This window comes from Seriola dumerili, unplaced genomic scaffold (genome assembly GCF_002260705.1).
Source record: "Seriola dumerili isolate Sdu_G_001 unplaced genomic scaffold, Sdu_1.0 BDQW01001556.1, whole genome shotgun sequence".
NCBI lineage: Eukaryota > Metazoa > Chordata > Actinopteri > Carangiformes > Carangidae > Seriola > Seriola dumerili.
This window is the reverse complement of record NW_019175811.1, coordinates 541,376-563,608: the sequence shown is the minus strand read 5'-3', so window position 1 is coordinate 563,608 and position 22,233 is coordinate 541,376. Positions and strand designations below refer to the sequence as shown.

The 22,233-nt window shown below is 45.1% G+C and overlaps 1 protein-coding gene and 1 long non-coding RNA gene across 3 annotated transcripts; both read right to left on the bottom strand.

Moving 5' to 3' along the window:
* Positions 1 to 466: 466 nt before the first annotated feature.
* LOC111238736 lies at positions 467 to 4,804 on the bottom strand. Of its 2 annotated transcripts, none has more exons than XR_002665827.1 (5): positions 4,745 to 4,804; positions 4,438 to 4,506; positions 4,087 to 4,150; positions 3,622 to 3,721; positions 467 to 492 (listed from the first exon to the last, which is right to left on the bottom strand). It is a non-coding gene; the product is annotated as an uncharacterized LOC111238736 (long non-coding RNA). The 2 variants fall into 2 exon arrangements; XR_002665826.1 differs by lacking the exon at positions 467 to 492 and adding an exon at positions 1,351 to 1,407.
* A 3,123-nt stretch (positions 4,805 to 7,927) lies between these two features.
* Positions 7,928 to 21,670, bottom strand: LOC111238737 (probable ribonuclease ZC3H12C). The gene is made up of 6 exons (XM_022768402.1): positions 21,592 to 21,670; positions 11,957 to 12,837; positions 11,630 to 11,769; positions 11,301 to 11,535; positions 10,932 to 11,038; positions 7,928 to 10,631 (listed from the first exon to the last, which is right to left on the bottom strand). The coding sequence occupies exons 2-6, from the start codon at positions 12,766 to 12,768 to the stop codon at positions 9,001 to 9,003; spliced, it is 2,925 nt and encodes a 974-aa protein (XP_022624123.1). The 5' UTR covers positions 12,769 to 12,837; positions 21,592 to 21,670; the 3' UTR covers positions 7,928 to 9,000.
* Between the last annotated feature and the right edge of the window lie 563 nt (positions 21,671 to 22,233).

Here is a 22,233-nt window from a genome sequence, read left to right as displayed (position 1 = left end):
GGCATCATTCAGTCAAAAACCTGCACTAACAAATCTCTATTTGTCGCATTTCACTAGTGTCTTACGTCATCGTACAAGCCTGCTACGTAACAAGAACTACTTTTGTAAGACTGTTATGTTGGATTTGTTTGCAAATTTAAAGCAACTTTTTACTGCATGACATTTTAAATTTGTTCAAACACAAGTGTATCTTTGGAGTTTCCACTACTGAAGAATCACAAACAGGTGTAACTAAGCTAGAATAGTGGTTTAGTTGAAGCATGAATTTTCTTTAGCAAAGATAAGAATGTACTTTACACATATAAATAAGATGTTAAGAACGAAAATGTGGCCTGACACGTTAAACACAAAATCTAATCAATGTGTTGATATGTTAAGCAATAGTTACCAGCAGATGGTTGTCCCGCGGCGTTTGGTCTGGTCTGGTCCGGTCCGGTCCAGTCAGTTGGAGGTGGAAGGGCCAACTGCCAAAGAGGAAGTGGAGGGTTCCAGCTGCATTTATAGAGAAGAGGATTAGTGGTATAATCTTTTAGTGTTTTTGTGTGTAATAGTAAATAGTAAATTAGCAGAATCTATGAAATGAAAATGAATTGAGAAGTAAGATATGCTAACTTGAATAAAAATGAAGACTATTGTGTGATGAGTTTCTGTAATTGAATGTAATTTAAAATTAAATATGGATTTAAAGGCGGTACAGCAGAAGAAAATGGTGACATACCGTTGCAGCAGCAAAAAGACTTAGTCTAAAAGAGGCATGTAACCAAAGAGCAAGAATATAGAGTACAAATGTAAAGGTTGTAAATGTAGGATTGCTTGCAAATGAATTGATATGAAGTTTGTAAAAATGTCACCCACGTGATGTGTTGTCCAGGTGGTCCAGAGGGTCCAGCAAAGGTGACATGACAGGAGGTGGTCAGAGCTGAGGCCTGCTGATTGAGCCATGATCCTTATGTGAAAAATGAAGATGAATAGAAGGGTTACATATGACACTCCTATGAATGATGATGCCCAAATGATATTCTTAATAACTGGTAAGAGTTTTGATGATTAATTCCAAGGAATAATACCAAAGCCAAGTGAAATTTGGATAAGAAGAGTTGTGGTAGATTTGGGGAAGTGTGATTTTTATTGAGAGGAAGAAGTGATGTCTATGATGTGAAATTACAGGTGGTGGTTTGTATGTTTTTCAGGGCTTGGAGGGTACTCTAAATTGAGATGAAAATGCATGTATTTTTTCCCAAACGAAGTCTCTCTCTACTGATGAAAGTGAGCACCTTGTTTGTGTAAGAGTAAAATATGTGAAGATAAAAGAAATCCTCTTACTGCTCTGCAGACAGTCATCCAGCTCCTCCTGCTTTCATGGTCCTGACGCAGTTGAGTGTGATGTTCAGAGAGGGCCGTCTCCACCTGTAAGAAGAAATACATCAAAAATAGTAAAAACACTCATCTTGACTGTTTTGTTGTGGTAGAAAGAGGATTAGAGGTATAATCTTTTAGAGTTTTTGTGTGTAATAGTAATACTCGCACTCGTACTCATCGTCTCCCGCTTATCCGGATCCGGGTCGCGGGGGCAGCAGCCTCAGCAAAGAGGTCCAGACAGCCCTCTCCCCAGCCACTTCCACCAGCTCTTACGGGAGAATCCCGAGGTGTTCCAAGGCCAGCCGAGAGATATAATTCCTCCAGCGTGTCCTTGGTCGGCCCCGAGGCCTCCTCCCGGTTGGACATGCCCGAAACACCTCCCCAGGGAGGCGTCCAGGAGGCATCCTCATCAGATGCCCAAACCACCTCAACTGGCCCCTCTCGACATGGAGGAGCAGCGGTTCTACTCCAAGCTCCTCCCGGATGGCCGAGCTCCTCACCCTATCTCTAAGGCTGAGCCCGGCCACCCTGCGGAGGAAACTCATTTCGGCCGCTTGTATTCGCCACAACCCCGGTTTGCCACTCCAGAGGCACTGCCCCCGATGTCCACGCAATGTTGCAGAGGCGTGTCAACCAAGACAGTCCTACAACATCCAGAGCCTTGAGATACCCAGGGCGGATCTCATCAACCCCCGGGGCTCCACCACCGCGCAGTTGTTTCACTACCTCAGCGACTTCTGCCCCGGAGATTAGACCATCCATCCCCAGGTCCCTTGGCTCTGTTTCCTCCACGGAATACGTGTTGGTGGGATTGAGGAGCTCCTCAAAGTATTCCTTCCACCGTCCGACTATATCCCCAGTTGACGTCAGCAGCTCCCCGCCCCCACTGTAAACAGTGTGAGCGAGTTGCCGCCTTCCCCCTGAGGCGCCGGACGGTTTGCCAGAACCTCTTTGGAGCCAATCGATAGTCTTCCTCCATAATCTCACCGAACTCCTCCCACGCCCGAGTTTTTGCCTCAGCAACTGCCGCGGCTGCGCTCCGCTTGGCCCACAGGTACCAGTCAGCTGATTCCAGAGACCCACAGGTCAACCACGCCCTGTAGGCCTCCTTCTTCAGCCTGACAGCTTCCCCCACCTCTGGTGTCCACCAGTGGGTACGGGGGTTACCGCCACGACTGGCCCCAGCTACCCTGCGGCCGCAGCTCGCAACAGCCGCCTCAACAACAGCAGAGTGGAGCAAGGCCCATTCGGACTCAATGTCCCATACTGCCCTCGGGACGCAATCGAAACTCTGTCGGAGGCGTGAGTTGAAAATCATCTTGACGGGTTCTTCCGCCAGGCTTTCCCAGCAGATCCTCACAACCTGTTTGGGCCTGCCAGGCCTGCGCGGCGTCTTCCCCCGCCATCTGATCCAACTCACCACCAGTGGTGGTCAGTTGACAACTCTGCTCCTCTCTTTACCCGAGTGTCCAAAACATACGGCCGCAGGTCTGATGATACGACTACAAAGTTGATCATAGACCGGCAACCTGGGGTGTCCTGGTGCCATGTGCACCTATGGACATCCTTATGTTTGAACATGGTGTTAGTTATGGCCAAGCTGTGACTAGCACAGAAGTCCAATAACTGAACACCACTCGGGTTCAGATCGGGCAGGCCGTTCCTCCCGACCACACCCCTCCAGGTCATGCTGTCATTGCCCACGTGAGCGTTGAAGTCTCCCAATAAGACAATGGAGTCCCCTTTCGGGGCACTTTCCAGCACCCGTCCCAAGGACTCCAAAAAGGGCGGGTAGTCTGAACTGCTGTTAGGTGCATAAGCACCGACAACCGGCCGGGCCCCATGGGCTAAGGCCCGGCCACCAGGCGCTCGCCCACGGGCCCCAACCCCAGGCCTGGCTCCAGGGCGGAGCCCCGGTATCCCTCCGGGCCGGGTACACAAGTTCTTGTTCGTAATATTCATTGGGATCTTCTGAATAAGTAATAGTAATAGTAAATAGTAAATTAGCAGTATCTATGAAATGAAAATGAATTGAAAAGTAAGATATGCTGAGTTGAATAAAAATGAAGACTATTGTGTGATGAGTTTTTGTACTTGAATGTAATTTTAAATGTAATATGGATTTAAAGGTTGTAGAGCAGAGTAAAATGGTGACATACCGTTGTAGCAGCAAAAAGAGTGAATCTAAAAGTATAAAGTGCATTGTGAATGTAGGATTGATTGCAGATGAATTGATATGAGGTTTGTAAAAATGTGACCTACGTGATGTGTTGTCCAGGTGGTCCAGAGGGTCCAGACAGTTGAGCAAAGGTGACATGACAGGAGGTGGTCAGAGCTGAGGCCTGCTGATTGAGCCATGATCCTTGTGTGAAAAATGAACATGGATAGAAGGGTTACATATGACACTGGTATGAATGATGATGCCCAAATGATATTCTTAATAACTGGTAAGAGTTTTGATGATTAATTGCAATGAATAACAGCAAAGCCAAGTGAAATTTGGATGAGGAGATTTGTCCTAGATTTGGGGAAGTGTGAGTTTTATTGAGAAGAAGTGATGTGAAATTACAGGTGGTGGTTTGTATGTTTTGTAGGGCTTGGAGGGTAGACTTAATTGAGATGAAAATGCATGTATTATGTAAAATATTTTTGCTAAATGAAATCTCTCTGTGGCACTTTGTGTTTGTGTAAGAGTAAAAGATGTGAAGATAAAAGAAATCCTCTTACTGCTGTGCAGACAGTCACGGTCCTGACGCAGTTGAGTGCGATGTTGAGAAACAGCCGTCTCCGCCTGTGAGAAGAAATAAAGCAAATTTGAGTGTTTTGAGGTGTTGTAAATGTTTGAGCTGCAGTGATCAATGTAAAAAATGAGCCTTAGAGTGTGTTTTATTGTTAAATATTGAAGTGGTTGAGTCGTGGCTCCATACAGGTGATTGGTGGTGATTTGCATTAAAAGAAGCAACAAGCAATGTTTATTTATGTAAGTGTGTTTTGTGTCCAGGCTGCTGAATGAAGAGAGAAAAGGGGACAGAAGACCTGAAGTGCACACAAACACAAATGTGGTGTAAAATTCCTCACCAAAGCACTGTAGGCCGTCTTCCCCTCTGGACCTTTGCTTTGAGTTTTCTTTGCCTCTTCCTACATTTCCTATGAAGGATAACATGAGTTAAGATGTTTGAAAGTCAACAGAGAAGCTTGAGCATGTGGGGTGAACTGGGCTTGCTAAGTTAGCTAAGTGTGAATAATTTGGTTATTTTGAATTTGAGAGTACTAAGTTGTGATTTCCTTTGACATGACTTGGAAGTTAATGGAAGAGCTACACAAAGACATTAAATGTTACTTATTTTGATAGTTTTTTAGTGATATTTAATTGAATTGAAATTACCCAAATGTTTGTAGCATGTGCTCCCATCCGTGCTCCCTCCAAGCCAAGGTGAAAGGTCCGACTGCCAAACAGGAGGTAGGTGAATCCAATGTGATTTATACAAGGGGGAACCTGGATCGTACTAAGCTGGGTAGAGAACAGAGGGGTGTTTGGCTGCTGCCTGAAACAGCAGTTGTACAGGTTGTATGTTGAAATGTCAGCCAATCATATGAACTTTAAGTGGTCACTAATGACAATCTTCTCAATTTATGAAGCAGGAAGCACATTTGAATAAGTATTTTTTTAATCCACAGATTAATGTAGGCTAATTGAAGGTGCAGATTTTGAGATTTTGACAAACCTATAACATCAATTTGATTTTTTTCATTTTTTAGAGTAGTTTTTTTCCCCAATCATGCTTCAAGTGTACATGTTTGTTATTGTTCCATTATCCACCAGGTGGAGTCATACAGAGGGAAGGTTGGGTAAATACTATTCTCCTCTGAGAAGCTCAACAGCCGCTCCAGTGACAGCAGGGGCATCCGCTGATTTTTCCCACATGCTGTGAGACTCTTCTGCATCTATCTTTCTGACACCACCATAACTGAATGACAAACGTTTTTCACCTCTAAATGCTATACATTTATATATAGTATTTTACATGTATGCACATTAATAGTAATAGTTAATTCACATAAAATCTTAATCTTAAAAGTTACCAGTAAACTACCTAAAACTGTCAAATAATTCTTGGAGTAAAAAGAACAATATTTTCCTCTGAAATCAAGTATTACGTAGCATAACAGGGAACTACTCAAGTACCTCCAAACTGTACTTAAGTACAGTACTTGAGTAAATGTACTTTGTCACTTTCCACTATTGCAAACAACTGTTTAAGCTATCAATTTTCTGTAATAAGAAAAATATGATTACTGAAACAATTGTAATACAACACTGTTTCAGGAAAATAATACAGTAGTGTAAAGCACAAAAAATACATTCAAATCCTTTTCTTTTATAACTGTATGCTAGAGTAGTGTACGATACCTAGAACAAAGGCAACGGATACCACATGTTTTAGAGCAGTACTCTCTTTAATGAACAATCACAGGTATAGTTGAGAATGTTACAATAATCCATTAGTTACACTGTTATTCTACTGGCAAAATGTAAATATAATTTGAAAGAGGACTTTCATTACTAGAGAGTAGTGGCCTGTATAGCATTGTAATATCTACAGCACATTTCCATTATCACTATCTATGGCCGAGTGCACTTTCAAAATAAACAATGTTGGAGAAAAGTGGGACGCATTCCAAAACATGCTTCGTAATCCTTTGGAGTAAATGTCAAGCCTTACAGAAAAAAAGACAGCATTCCCACTTGATTTAAGTTGTATGTTAAAGAAGGGTGATTTCGTGAAATTATACTAACTCATATATGAAATAAAAATTAATGACCAGAAAAACAAGCCAGTTTTGTGTACAGTTAAATCTAGAAGCATCTCAACAGCTAGCATCATGTCACAGTAATGGCCAGACTAAAGTCCAGGACAGAAACACAGCTTTGTACACAAATTAAACACAAGGATACATGCAGAAACCAAAACAAATCAAAACATGCATAAGAGTTAGCTGAACATAGTTCAGAGTATTGGATGTGTCATAAGCACAATGCCATGTAGAGGCATTACTTTGGGCCCACGCTCGGGTGCCACACTGACACACAGTGCCAGGAGGCCAGAGAGAAGGCGCTTCTTCAATACACACAAAGGTTCTCTCTCATCAACAGCACGTGCTATTGTACAGGTATTGGTTATTTGTACAATATGACACGTTGGACAGGAAAGAAACCAGTGGGCTATATGTAGCTGGCTTGTGATGAACTGTATGACGAGCTCACTGTGTAGACTTTAATTCCTTGGCGGCCATTTTGAACTTGCTTTCCACTGTCGGTGGGCTCTACCCATATATAGCCATGCTATGTAAAACAAACGTTAATTACTGATTCATGAATAATAAAAATAGTCACGAGAATGCAGACTGATACATAGTAGATTATTATTTTAATCTGGCCATACATTTAAGTCTAAAAACAGCCGTGGCCAGGTTAATGCTACATTGAGGACATTTATCAGCCTACTAATGAAAGGGAAACATATGTCAGAATTTTAATTTCTAATATCCAAATATCCTATTTAATATTTTTCACACTTGACTTTGTCTGGAAAGCAGTTTCCAGGTCAGTTGTGGTTGTTGTTTGACATTTCTTTACTGGCCGTACAAATTCTGCTTCTATCTAAACACTTCAGGGAAGAAATAGCTTTATATATTTGCAAATACGGTAGAGTGTTACAGACATTCAAAATGGCCGCCATTGAATATGGGACTGACCCAAATATAAAATTTTACTTATTACACATGGTTGGGGTCTGTCCACTTAATTCATGATTAATAGATGGTTAATGATAATAAATCGGTTCACTATTACTTCAAGCATAAAGTTTAATAACTTATCCACTTCCTGACTTAAAGAGGCTAAAAGAAGCGTTAAGATGAACTGACCCCAACCTCAACCACCGTGAAAAAGAACAGTACAATTCACCTTCTTTCTCGAATGGGCAGTTACGTCCATCAACCAGTAACCCAAAACATATTTCTCACATGTGATTTTATTGGAGCTCCTGTAGAAAATAAGCCAGCTTCAAACCCGAAAGCGCAGATAAAGAAGTTGCGATACCTAAACATAGTAGGCAGACAACCCCTTTTGTTTCATAACATATTTGAAGTAATTGTCTCAAAGCTATTTCCACAAGATTAAAAGTTGGAACAAGTGTTGTCAATGCACTTCATCATATAGCAATACATCAAGAGTGTTTGATAAATACGGATCAACAAGTCCATGTACTGTATATAACATCAGCGACTTAGTTAATGATACAATTTGTATCAAACAAGGTTTTTCTCTGTCTAGCATGGATTCAGCTGGGATCTGCTACAGACAACAGTAGACGCTGTTAGCCAAAAGCACAGCAGGGGAATCTGTTAAATATATTTACAATACATACAAGTTCTGTTTATACTGATGTCGAGATGTTCTCTGTCTGTAGCAGAAACCAGATTTGACCCAAAATAAAGGGCCAGAGAGAGAGAGAGAGAGAGGGAGAGAGAGAGAGAGAGAGAGAGAGAGAGAGAGAGAGAGAGAGAGAGAGAGAGAAAGAAAGAGTTAGAGAAAGAGTTAGAGAAAGATAGAGAGAGAGATGTCCCTTACTAAAACTAAGGTACACACGACAGGGTCACCCATCTCTACAGCTACAACTCTGACCAAAATACTGACGTCATCTCAAATGAGACGACCATCTTTCAGACACCTATTTTTTAACCAACATGGAGAAGAACCCCACACAACGGCCGCACAACACACACACACACACACACACACACACACACACACACAAACACACACACACACACACAAAGAGATTAATATTATACACAGACCTTGGTCAAATAGTCGTTTGAAACAGTCATGTGTACCAGATGAGGATTTGCCACCTCACGGGAAAATATGTGAAATTAAGTTTGAATACTTATCTGCGACTGACACTCCTATCAATCTGGCGCTACACACGTGCAAGAAAACATTTTCAAACACTGCTTGACTCAGGTCTGAGAGTAAGTACAGTGCACACGGTGTGTATGCGTATTCTCTAAAACTCAGAATCTGGTCATAAAGGTGGTGGAAATGATCAACTAATCCTTCATATCGGTCACATTTGATGTGTGTAAAACCAATTCATTAGGTCGTGATTGGGCTGTAAAATAAAAAAAGTGCCTTAACATTTTGATGCATAATGAGTCTTGCATGTGAAAGACACACATATTAAGCTACGAAATGAATTTAAAAAACAAAGAGCAGGTGTAGAACAATCTTTTCAAGTCACACTTTGTGTCAAAGTCACAGATTTCGACTCCCTCTCCCCACGCGTTGAGTTGATGTAGTTGTCGCTGCACAGTGACTAGAGCTGGATTTGGATTATCTTCAGCATTTTATATCCTTGAAAATTCTGCATTGTCTCATTTAATGTCATAAGAAAGGAAATGCTCTCCTTGCAGACAATCCAAAAGAATTCCAGTACTCCGCCATGCAGACCCAACTGTCAAGTGTTGCAATGGCAGATTCCTGTTTGTCTGCAGATACCAACCGCTTAGTTTGTGTCTTCAAATTTCTACTCAGAATGCAGAACCTCTATTGTTTTCTAACCACATTTGGATTCCTCAGTAGCCTGTTTGTGCCTTCTCTGCCAGGATGGCGGCTGCCAGCTGCTGGGGGTCTGTGTTGTGGGGGCTCCTGGCCATCACCCGACTCACCAGCTCAGAGGGAAAGATGTTGCACAGGTTGACGTACACTTTCTCCCTCACGTCGCCATAGTGGCCATGTGCAGGGGATTCAGAGTGCTGCGGCATGTAGGAGGAAGGTGCGTGGGAGGGCACTGCGAGGTGAGTGCTGTGAGGCGGGTAAGCCGGCAGAGGAGTGCTGGATGGATGAGGTGGGTGAGGAGAGTGGGTGGGAGGTGGTGGGTGGTTTAGGTAATGTGTCGGGGACGGGTGGAGAGCTGGGTGAGAGGAGTGGTGCTGGGTGTAGCCATCCTGTGACCAGGGAAGGGTGTGCCAGGAGGACTGGCGTGTGTCTGGCAGACTCTGATAGGCAGACGGTTCATACCTGGATGGTGGCAGCGGCGGCTGTCTGTAGTATGTGTCCCAGCTGGGCAGAGCTTTTGGTCGGTGGTGATGGTGCGACGTAGAGAGGTGCTCATACAGATGTGAGTCTGACACGCTCTCTGCTCGCGTGGGGGCCAGGCAGCGGCCAAGAGGAGAACCGGGGGCGTGGGGGTTGGACTGGGGCAGAGAGTGGTAGTCGCCCGGGCAGCTGGAGCGTGCGGTCAGCGGCTGGTGCTGCAGATGAGGGGGTAAGGGGTAGAGGGGGCGCTTGGAGGGAGCCTCTGGTGGAGGCTGATCATGAGCACAGCTCTGCCCACGTGTCACACTCATGTGGTAACTGTGAACGCTGGTGTTAGACGTGTGGCTGTGCTGGATATTTGTGTAATCGGCAGGATGAAGGCCACAGAGTTCGTGGTTTGATGAAGAATGGTGGGGATACAGCCGACTGTGGGGATTATTGAAATGCATGCTGTCTTCCAGTAAGGTGTCTGGGGGGCATCCGGGACAAGGCCTCTCGCTGTACGAGTCACAGCTGCTCCCACAACTCGCGCTGCTTTCGCTGCCGCATTCGGAGCCTGCTGAGCCCATCGAGCCCAACCGCAGGTCTGTGTCGTTGGGGAAGCGACAGTCGGGGCTCCGTCTGGAGGACAGGCTCAGGCCAGAGTAGGCACGTGTTACTGAGTAGTAGCTCAGGTCGGGGGACTCACAGTGAGGGTAAAGGTCATGGCTGGGGGCTGGAAGGAGGCCGTGAGGAGTGGCTGCTCTGGACTGTTGGTCCTGGGGAAGGCTAAGGCTGGATGGAGGGCCTCCTGGGGCCGGGGACATGGTGATACTCCCACTGCAATTACTGCTGTTGCTGCTAGAACTGCTACTGCTGCTGCTACCAGCACCACACAAACTGCTCTTTTGGCTCTCCACCCGCCCTTTTGCCAGCAGCTTCTCCTCAGCGTCACTGTACGACAGAGCTCGGATGCTGGGGTCTGACTGCCTTTTCGGGGCACCTTTTTTTGCCTCGATGCTTCCAGCTGGCACACTGTGGCTCTTCACCAGCCCAGTGTCTCCCTGGTTCTTTGTGGTCACACAGGTCTTGGCGCTGGCTCGCAGCTCATCAGCCACGGCACGCTGAGGCTGAGCCCCTCTCTCTGGGTGGTAGTACTTACACTTGTGACCGTAAGTGCACTTCTTTCCTGTAACCAATAGACACAAGGTCTCGGTTTCATTGCATAATAAATATACACAAGGTCTCAACAAACATTATGTAACATAAGTCAATATGTGACAATTGTTTAAACATTTCAAAGACACAACTCACTCACATAATGTTATCAGTAGGATTGTAACTTCCTTTAAATTGTTTACTTGGTCTTAAAGGGAAAGAAATGAAATAACTAATATTATTATTATAAAAAAAATAACAAATTTCCTGGAGAGTTTTTAGATGCACCATATTGTACATTCTGTAATGCAGTGAATATCTGTGTACCCACCGTAAGGACACGGCTGTTTCTTCTGCTCAGGCATGACAGGTCTTTTCCTCAGGAAGTTGTCTAAGCTGGGGCCGTGACGACCAAGAGGGTCATCTGGGGGCATGAATCTGAGAGACGGCAAGGAGGGATGACAGAGAACAAGATAATTACATCGTTAGTCAGTGAGACAGTAGTGTTCTTTTAAGTTGGTGCACATTTCTGGGGTTGGGGGGAACTGTAAAGTGGAGGTGGACAGAATAAACTGAGATTTAACTCTCTCATCTAAAACCAAGTGAAAACATTTGTTAAGCTAAGAGACTGTAGTCACACACCTTTCTTCTGTCATTCACATTCACCAAGTCTCCCCCTCACTGATCCACTCCCACTTACTTGTCGTTGACAAAGGAGTACATGAGCAGCCGCTCGTCAATGAACTTCTTCCACTCAGGCTTCTCATTAGCCAGGTCTCTGTAGTTGTCGTTGGAGACGATGATGCCGTCTGACTCATAGGCCAGCTTGACGATGAAGCGGTCGTCATAGCAGACCACGCGCCGACCTTGGACGCGTCGTGAGGGAGTGAAGACTAAGATCTTTTCTTTCTCTAGGCGACGCAAGATCTCCTGATCTGTGGAGGAGGGAATTACGGTGAGGTCAGTATGATCTCATAACGGCCTCGGTGCATGTGCGTGTGTTTGTGTCTAACAGCCTCGTGCTCTCACCTGTTATCGGGGCATCAGGGCGGGACTGCTCTTTCCTCCAGGCAGGCACAAACACTGTGATGTCATGATGGCCTCGCTCTAGGAACCAATCAACAGCCAGCTGGATGCCCTGGCACGAAAACACTTCCTTGTTGCCATGACTACAGGATATAGGAAAAAGGCAGCAGATAACAGCAAATGAATGTGTTGGGTTTTAGTGGAGGTCTATACAGCAATATAGGCAATTAACTCACATACTATGATGTGAAAGTCAGCTGTATGGAATCAATAAGAGACATTTTACAGTGATTGAATGGTTTATTATAACAGTTACCATAGACTGTTTACCTCATGGCTACATTACTGCCGTCCACCACAATCGGACGCAGGTTGTCCTGGTCACACAGAGAGTCTGACGGACAGGGCGAGTCCGACCTCTGGCCGTCCAGCAAATCAGAGCAACCACAAGATGAAGAGGAGGATGAAGAGGAGGAGGTAGAGGCTAATGATCCAGCCGGCTGCTCGCTGTCTGACTTGGTGCCCAGTTTGACCAGCTCTCCCAGTATGTCATTGATGAGGGTGTCAGGGCCCAGCTTGGACAGCACCAGTCGCACTATCTCCTCAGAGTAGCCCAGCTTCAGGGCAAACTCCAGCTTGGCCTGGTACTCCTTCCCGCCAGCCTCGGACGCTGGCTCTGATTCGGAGGGATGGGACGGCAGCTCGGGTGGGTTTTTACAGGGGGAGCTGGGTGGGGACTGAGCAGGAGTGTCGTATTCAAGCTCTGATAAGAGTTCAGATGGGAGCTCAGGAGGCCCCTCGGTGCCTAAGTCCACACACTGGGTCCGACAAAGCGGCTGGTGGGTGTTCTTACTGTGAGTTGATCCTCCCTCTCCTCCTTCCGGCCCGGCAGCGAGGGCAGAGCCGGGAGACGGCGCCAGCTTGCTCTCGGCGTCGGGTCCGGCATTTTCCTCCACCGCAGCCGGCGGAGGGGAATCGGCGGTGCTGCGGTTACAGGAGCTTTCCCCCTGCTCCTCCATAGCAGGGGGCCCGTCAGCGCCGCCAGCCTGCCGGTCAGCCCCTGCTACGTGGAGATACTCCAAATCCAGCCCCAGGTCGAGGATGTGGCCAGCTCCTGCCTCCACATGGTCCTTCTGACCCATGGATCTGTCACAGACATCCAGCACACCGGGCTGACTGCTGCCCTCTCACAAAGCTCGACTCATTGGTGCCTAAAGAAGGAGACAGAACGGAGCATGGAGTGAGCGAGTCCCCTCTTAATTAAGCTGATTAACAGCAATACATTAAAGTAATGCAACAAAAAATTTGAATTTCTGACACTTTCTTCTCCAATGATCAGTACCGGTTCTCAAATGTTATCTGTTACATATGATGAGATGGCATTATGATGTCTAATAGTCTTTTACAAAAGCAACCAGTGGTCTGAAATTCCAGAGAAATTATTTGCAAAGTGAGAATTTGCATTGAGCTCATCTTGTCAGTCACATGATAATTTAGAGTCAACACTGAGTGTCATTTTAGGGAAATCTGACTTGGAAAGCAGTCGTCCTAACACTGTGAGGCTGTGAGCGGTCTTGTTTACACTGGCTGACGCGCCGTCTCGGGCAGTTGGGGACTCCGCTGAGGCGGAGACTGGCTGACACAAAGAGCTGGTGGGGGCCTCTCACCCTAATTAATGGACTCCCGCGTTTTTTCTAGTTTGGCCCCAGTGTGTTTTTATAGGGCCACGCCACAGCACATTAATCTAAGGAGGAACAGAGGGTGAACCGTTTAAAAAAAAAAAAAAAAAGACACCAAGCCGTTAGCGATGCGGCCAACTGTCCCTTCCCCCTCATATTCTACCTGGTAATTAAGGTCCATATGCTTCTCCCCACTGGGGTGGTGGAGTCACTCATTAAAACACTGAGGGGCTCTGAGGCTACGGAGCCAATCATCATATTGCATTCAGGCGCTGAAGCCATGGGATCTGGTTAGGTTAATCTGATTTGTGTCAAAGGTGTAGCTGCACACAAATTACAGGGAACACTTTGGAAAGTTAATCTGAGATCATGAAACTGATCTAATCTCCAGAGACAAAGGTCCTGGTGTATTCTGACTGGACTGTATTTCACATACATGAAATGACATTGAAAGTTACAGTATAGAATTAAAAAAACAACAAAGGACAAACAATATCAGCAATCTCGCAGTTGGACATTGCCTGGAGCATTTAAACTTGGCTGGATCTTCTCAACTCACAACTCAAACCCATGTTATCAGGACAAAACAGATGATGGAAGGGGGAAGTGACTTAAAGCTGGTGAGTAGGAGGGGTGGGAGGGGGTGGGGGGAGTGCGCATTTTATGAAAAAGGGCTGCCTAGCAACGTGGCCGTGCTACTGTTGCTAAGCTACAGCTGTTGAAAGCATTCTCCCTTCCAAATGCCAAGACAGAGGCTGCAAGCGTTCAGTCGGCGACCCACCTTACACACACACACACACACACATTGCAAAAAAGGGTCTGTTGTGGGGGAGGGAGGGGTTTAAGTGTGCCTCACTGGCAACCCGCCCTACCCCCCCGCCACCCAAGACAACAATAGACCTGCAAAAGTGATTAGGATGGGGAAACTTGGCATCAACCACAGTGGGCGTTGATGGTGCCCGTGCACACATGAAAACACACACATACGCAGCGTCTGCCTCACAAAAGTGACTCATACTGCTGTGGAGAGACTGGGGAACATTTCATGCGCACTCTACTCTGTTGATGCTCTATACTGACACATCCAAACTACCTTCAGGTTTCTCTCCCGCTTGACATCATCCAGTCTGAAGCACAGGCAGCACATAAGCAACACGGACACGCAAGCAGAAGGAGATCGTCACTCGCGTTCAACTGCAATGAAAGTTAAAGCTTTAAGAGAGTCTGAATCGGAGAAGCTGCTCATCACATTAAAAATACAAGTAACGACTCAGCTGTAGTGCTGGGTATCAAACTGGGGATGCCGATACTGACATTAGTAAGTCAGATCCTTAAATGTAGTATTGGCCATGATGTGATTGAGCCTCATTACATCAGGTTGGAGAAAAAAGGTGGATCAGTGCATCCCTCCATCAAACCCCACTACTTTTGGAACCAATCAAAAAATTATTATTGAAAACCTTTAGTCCCAATGTCTGGTCAGATTCACTATCCTCTTTCACTTCTCAACAATTTTACAAGTACAATATTTTTCAAACTCACATCATATTTGCACTAGTATCAAAAACTACAAATGATCATCCTGAATCAGTACCAAACAACTGATCATCACAGTCAAAAAAAAACTACTACATATACAATACTGAGCCGCTATACGATGGGATACATTCACATAATAAAGCGGGGATGTACTCTTCAGGATTTCCCTGGCTCAGTCTTGGTGATAAGACACACAGATCACACTGCGTCTCATCTAAGGCTGCAATTAATGATTATTTTCATTATCAGTTCTTCTGTCTTTAAATTAACCACAAAACTGTGGGAAAACGCAGATAACAGAGACGAATTATTAACGGATAAACTAACGAGCAAATGTTCACATGGAACACAAGGGGAAACACTGGCCTGTTAAACATATGGCAGATTATAATAAACAGTTATTGTTGGATCTTTTCTATTTTATTTATCTATTTTATGAATTCCAATTTCTAGCTTTGGAGCAACTGTATCACCACCACATTAAACCTCGTTTTATTTTGTTACGATCTTTACAAATCTGATCGTAATCCTGTTAAAGCCTGTTCAATGACAGTCTTTTCATAGTTTAAAAGAAGTCTTCTGGTGTGGTCGCAGCTCCACAGAGCGATGCATTCAGGGCATTGTGGGAATGCTCAAATCTTAACGGACCAACAGCAGAGCCACCTCATCGCACCATCTCCAGACCTCCAGGCTGAGTGGGTGCATCTTTCAAACATCAGCCGGCCGGCTCCCACACACAGCAGCACTGCTCGCTTTGATAGAGCCAGTAATGAATATGTAACACAGTCCTTACAGCGCTTTGTATGTGGGAGCTTTGTGTAAGTGTGTGCAATAGGGGGGGTGGGGGGTGTAAAGAGTTTCGGGTTTGAAGGGGTGGGGTGGGGTGGGGTCTGAGAGGGGGCACAAGGAGGACAAGAGGGGGTTGTCTGGCGGTACATCACTGCGTGCCCGACACTATGCAAAACTTATTGTAAAAAGGGGGCAGTCCCGGGCAGAATACTCTGTGTGTGTGTGTGTGTGTGTGTGTGTGTGTGTGTGTGTGTGTGTGTGGGTTTACATCTAGATGGCGCGCAAGGCTTTCCCCGCCAGCAGCAGGGCAACAGATGTCTGCTGAGCGGTACTTGCAACTGGTGTCTCCCCTTCACACACACACACACACACACACACACACACCCACACACACACACACACACACACCCACACACACACACACACACACACACACACACCCCTGCTTCCACACAGCCAATAGAGCGACAAGAAAGACTCAGCAGGACCTACGGGCACTGACACACACACACACAGACACACACACACACAGACAGACACACACACACACACACACACACACACACTTTCCAGGGCTAATATCTTAAGCCAAAGCACTTCTTGCTTCCTCGAGCCTCATGTGACCCAGATAAAAAAGAAGCTTGCTTTTTGTTACCTCCCCCCAAAAAACCCTACAACACGGGCCCCACCTCCCTAACCCAACTACATCAAGCTTCATATCAACACAGATCACACTGTTTGAAATTCAAACAACTGCAGGGCCAGTGTAACAGCTACAGACCTGGCAAAGTTTAAACAGGTGCAGTACAGTCAGTCAGTTATGACTCCAAGCGTTTCACGTTAAACTGACAGTGTAAGTCACTACTGTGCCTCATCCAAACTCAGCCTGCGAGCTGCATCTCTAGCCTGCAATATTTCACATCCAAAACCAGCGAGACAGAGAAATGGACTTTTCCCTCGTTAGTTTAAACTTATCAAAACTCAAGCCTGTTTTTAAATTCAAGAAAATCCAGTCATTTAAGGTATATCAGTGACTTATGTTGCTGCACCCGTGCACATGCCCAAACAGGCTGATTGGGAAGAGACAGCCTGTCATTCAGGTAACCCTGCATCATCCCAGTGGCCCTAGTATTAATGAGACAAGGATATTACAAATCACAGTTGCCACATAAAGGGGATTTTCAATATAAAAGACAGGTTATATGCAGACAGACGAGGACTTTGTCACACTTACCAGGCCTTAAGGGAATATTAGCTCATGTCTGCATATTTAAATCCTTGACAACCACACAGTAAAGCAGTGTAGGTGAAACTCAGAAAAAAAAAAAAATCCCAAAGTTCCCACAGCAGCTAAATCCAAGCCCGGTGTTTATTTTAGCTGCAGGTAAATCACAGAGCATCCAACTCCAGCCACGAGCGCCTCCGTCCTCTGTGTCTGAGTGTCCTCCAGAGCTGTATTCTTTCCTACAGAAGCAAGTTGGACAATGAGTGGCAGAACAGATGGACCAACAATGTCTGCCATTCCCTCGTTCAGAGTGGCTGCCTTTCCACCAATCACGACGTGGCGGCCTTACAATGAGGCGCAGAGACAAGGGGAGGAGGAGGGGAGTGGCTGTGGGCAAATGCCTGCAACACCCAGTTTCCCCAAGGCACGCGTACTCAACGTGCACCGGCGCGCACACACACGCACACACACACACGCACACACACACACACACGCACACACACGCACACACTCTCCTCAGTCTGAAAGGGTTTCCCCTGTGTGGCCGATGAATCAACGAGGGGTGGGCGGCTGAACAATAGAGCCACACAATGGGAGGCCGGGGAGGGCAGCTGCAGTGTGAGGGCTGGTGCTATTACGGCCCAGGGCAGCAATGGAGAACACCTGGCTACAGAGCGCCACAGTCACTCTCCTCTCTTTGTCTTGGGCCGGCGGCGAAGTGGGGGTGGCGGAGGGGGTTCAAACTGAAAGAAAAGACCAAGGCCGGGCTGAAAGACTGGCGTGGCCTTTAAGAGAGTGCAAGAGTAAAGAGGAGAGTGTGGCTGGGCTGAAAGGGGAAAAAGGGCGAGTGTGGGGGGCGAGGGACATCAAAAAGTTTTATGTCCAGATGAGTGTGAGGAGGGGACCTGTCCCTCATTGTTGCGGCACACTTAGGGCAGATGACTCGGAAGCACAAATCTTTGCCTTTCTGTCTTTTATGTCATGACGCAGCCCATGCACACATGTAGAGGATCTGAATGATTTGACAAAATAAAAACAATCCCATCTGCATTAATAAAATATCCAAAGTCATACAATATATATATATATATATATTTATATAACTGTGCTTTTGCACCAGTGTCACTGTGATGCAAATGTGTATTAAGGAGTTCAATTACACAGTTCCACATGCTGCAAAGCCAGTAAAAGTGCAAAGGATAAGACAATGGACTGAATCACTTTTGCTTCAGTGCAACACAACTGTATCAAACCAGGCTACTGGGATATGCATGCAGTATGTACATGGCACGCAGAATGAAAAGGCAAGTGCAATGAGTGGGACAAAGCAAACGATGCAAATGCAAAGCAAACAGGAGTTGAGTGTCTCTCGCTGTTGGATAAAGCCTGGGATGAAGTTCCATAAAAAAAAAAGCACCAAGCGAGACACAGAATAATGTATGATATCTCCACACCAAGCTAAATATCTGAGCTGTCAACACATCCCAAAATACAACTGCAACAGATGCAGAGGACTCTGGAGCCAAGCCAAGTAGCACGAGTTCGGCTACAGCTAATCTCTCTTGGACAAGTTAGTGGATCTTCAACTTCAATATGATCAGATAAAAGCAAGTTCTTAATAAAAAAGTGAGCCTGGATGTAAAGTGAAGTCTGGTTAGGGACATCAGTTCCAGTATTGTGGGTGTTATATGGCACCAAACAGCCAGAAAACAAACCTTGCATTGTCACTGTCCCTCACCCCCCCCCCCCCCCCCCACACACACACACACACACACACACACACACACACACACAGCTGTGGTGACAAGGTTTCAGTAGTGACAGAAATTAAAACAAAAAGCAGACACCATGGATATGAGCGGCCAAGGTGAGGCTCCTGTACAGGGTAACGGCGCTGCAGGAAGCCAGCAGAGCTGATCCAAGCGCCTGATGTGGAAGAATATCAGTCCAAATACCAAAGATATTCCGCTTCCTGTCACACACACACAAAGACAGGCAGAAAATCCTCTTTAGTGAAACGCTGGCAGGGGGAACGTCTGGCATTTTTACTTGAACAACATGAAGGAAATGACTCGTCAATTATAGCTGCTGATTAATTGCCTGTCAATCAAAGAATCAATTAAGTGATTAAGCTCAAAGCTGATATCATTTTGGGAAAAGAAAGAAGTTTAAGATGATGTTATGAACATTTGTCCATGAATACTGATACACAGCTTGTATAAAAACACAAGAAAATATCATTTTGAAAGTAAAATGACATGGAAATATCTCACAAAATTAACAAAATTCATTTATTTTGATCACTGATTTATTGTTTTAGTCATCTATCAAGAATAAAAAGCAGAACATTCACTGGTTTTTAGCTTTTCAAATGTGAGAGTTTGCTGGGTTTTTTCAGTTTTAACCCACTCTACATCAAACCAGGACTGCATCTAACAATTATCACCATTATTGATTAATCTGCCAATTATTTTCTCAATGAATCATTTTGTCTATAAATCACCTCACAGCCCCAGGAGATGTATCCAAACCTCAAAGATATTCAATTAACTGACGCTAGCGAAGAAAACCAATCAAATCCTCACATTTGAGATAAATATGTTCAAAATCGTTAATGGAGTATCAAAATACTTGCAGATTAATTGACAGAAAATGAATGGACGAATCATTGCAGCTCTAATTTGAATATTTCAAACTGACTCTTTGGGCTCTGAGAAATTTTAATGGACATTTTTTGATTATATGATGCACCAAACAGTGAATCAGTGATTCAAAAACAAATTTACACATTGGCAACCTAACTGCTAAAAAGTTTCAGTGTGATCCCACCACCAAGTTTAAAATAACACCAGAGGATAACATGTCTGCCAAGAGAAATATCCATTTAAAAAGATAAGGCTAAATATCCAGCAGAATTTATCTTAGTTTGTGTTCTCAGTCCACTTGCCAAGTAAAATAAGAGTTCTTCCAGCCTAGTGGCTCAACAGGAAAACAACTGCCTGACTAAATAAGAGCGCGTCCTGAGTCAGCTTTGCCGAGTCAGATATAACAGTGATGAGGGGGAGATGCAGCAGCTGACCAACAGCACTGTATACATACACACACACACACACACACACACACACACACACACACACACACACACACACACACACAGAGAGGAGCGCTCTGTAGACCATCTGTCGCAACAAACAGGTGTGTGTGTGTGTGTGTGTGTGCTGCTCCCAGCAACTGCAGCAGCAACAGGATGATCGTTTTCCCCTCTTTGGAGACTGATAACACTGAATGCACGTACGGCAAAGCTCAGCTGCAGAGTTCAAGAAACAGCAGAGACATAGAGGGTGTTTTAATCTGATCTAGTGCAATCATTTTTTATTATCAAATTATTTGCTTGATAAATCTTTTGGTCCGTAAATATCACAAAACAAAAACTGTTAAAAACACCCAGCAGAAGATCATAAAACCCAGTGCGACTTCTTGAAGTAACTTGTTTTGACCAACAGTCCAAATATATAAAGACTTTATGATCATTTAAAACTGCAAGAATCAGCAAATCCTCATGACTTAAGACCTCATGACTCATGATTTGAACAATTAATCGATTATCAAACTAGCATATTTTTTCTGTAGTAGATTCATCAGGGAGATTAAAACACATACTCATTATGATGTGCATTCACTTTCTGGCCCAGGTCAACAGGAGGGGACCTTGTGCCCTCGTGACCTCTCTGACCCAGCGTCTGCTGACCCCTGCACTTCCACCCAGGGCTCAAAACAGCAGGTATAAGCTAAGTTAGGATATCGCAGCCACACTCACCAGCCCAGGGCGTGTGTGCTGCATGCGTGTGTCATTCAAATCAATACTTCCACCATGGAAAAGTGAACAGATGAAGCCTTTCAGGAGAGCCAAAGGTCAGAAACACCACAGTCAGATCTTTAAAACCACAATCAAATGAGGAGTGACTTTTTATCTCTGCAAGTGAATCTTATGAATGATAAAACCCTGAGTTGTAAGCAAGATCTTGCATGTATATAAAGATGTTATTTTACATATGTTAGCCTTTGAAAACTGCAGTTTAAAGAGTCTTTTGCAAAAGGCTTTGAAAAAGAAATAAGTGGTAGTAGACAGTAGGCAGATCTACAGTCCTCACTTTAAGTTTGGATTCATGAAAAGGGAGAGGATGAAATAAAAGCTTGATGGGATGGTGACAGACAGCTGCTAGGGCTCGCGCCCCCCTTCTTCCACCAAAAAAACCAGAAGCCTCAACTGTTACTGCTCTGATCCTCACCACCAACCAGTGTGCAGCAAAGACACAGCTGTCAGGAAGAAGACAAAGAAACACAAGACAGGTGGGAAACAGACAGAGTCTCCACTGTCCCTCAGTCCCTTTATAAATCCACCAGAGAAACGACAACTAGTGGGAGCTTGTGTTTTGCTCGGGCCTCCTTCACTCCACAGCCAACAAACTGCCTCTTTTTATCATTTCAAAACATTTCTCATCATTATTTCGAGTCATTAAGGTGACAAACAACACAGCAGCATCCTGGTCCAGCCTGTTGACGGGGCTACAATCTACACACAACTATATTAAAGATGTTTGGGAGCGCGCAGGGGCGTGCACGGTCACTGCAAACCAACACCGTCACGACCTCCCTGCAGCTTTCCCCCACGCCAACCTGCAGCTCCTCCAACAAACAAGTCTGCTCGGTTAACGCGGTGGGCAGGTACTCACCTGGTCAGGGCCGCCGCCGGAGCCGCACGTTCAGCTCTGAGACGCAAAAAAAAAAATACCAAGGCAAATGTTCCCATCACATACTGGCGACGCAAAACATCCGGCTGGATTGCAGCGTGACCCAGCCAAGCTGCGTCAAGTTAGACAGAGTGCCGGGGCGACTTCCGCTCCGACAGTGTTTCAAAATAAGAGCAAACGCGTGGTTCAGTTACGCTCTGAAGAAAAGACCTGACAAACGAAGCTCATTCTACGTGAGGATTGATGTGTTGACAAGTGACACGTGTATAATTGTAAATTTTCCAATACATATCTCACCTTTGTTCGGTTTGTAAAATATTATCACTATGACATGAAAAAAGACGGTACCGTGCTTCCGGAAGCTACATTCAAACTGGCCTCCCTTGCAATACATTTCCTATTTGAAAATTTACCATATGGCTTTAATAAAGTTTGAGATAATGCTTATAGCACGTTATTTAGCGTTTTAATATTATTACTTTCGGCGTAAACAGGAAACCATACTGTTGGGTATCAAGGCTAGCTTTACTGAGCTGCTAGCCCTTTGGAAGTGGGATGGGCCGTGAGCTGCGCGGTGGCGCCATCTTGTGGTGAAAATATATAGAGGCAAGTTTCTGGGGTTTT

Coding starts and splice junctions, on each gene's coding strand:
- LOC111238737 (XM_022768402.1), bottom strand. CDS start 12,768: ATGGGTCAGAAGGACCATGTGGAGGCAGGAGCTGGCCACATCCTCGAC. Junction 11,770..11,956: donor GGCAGTAATGTAGCCATGAG/GTAAACAGTCTA, acceptor TATATCCTGTAG/TCATGGCAACAAGGAAGTGT. Junction 10,632..10,931: donor GAAACAGCCGTGTCCTTACG/GTGGGTACACAG, acceptor TATTGGTTACAG/GAAAGAAGTGCACTTACGGT.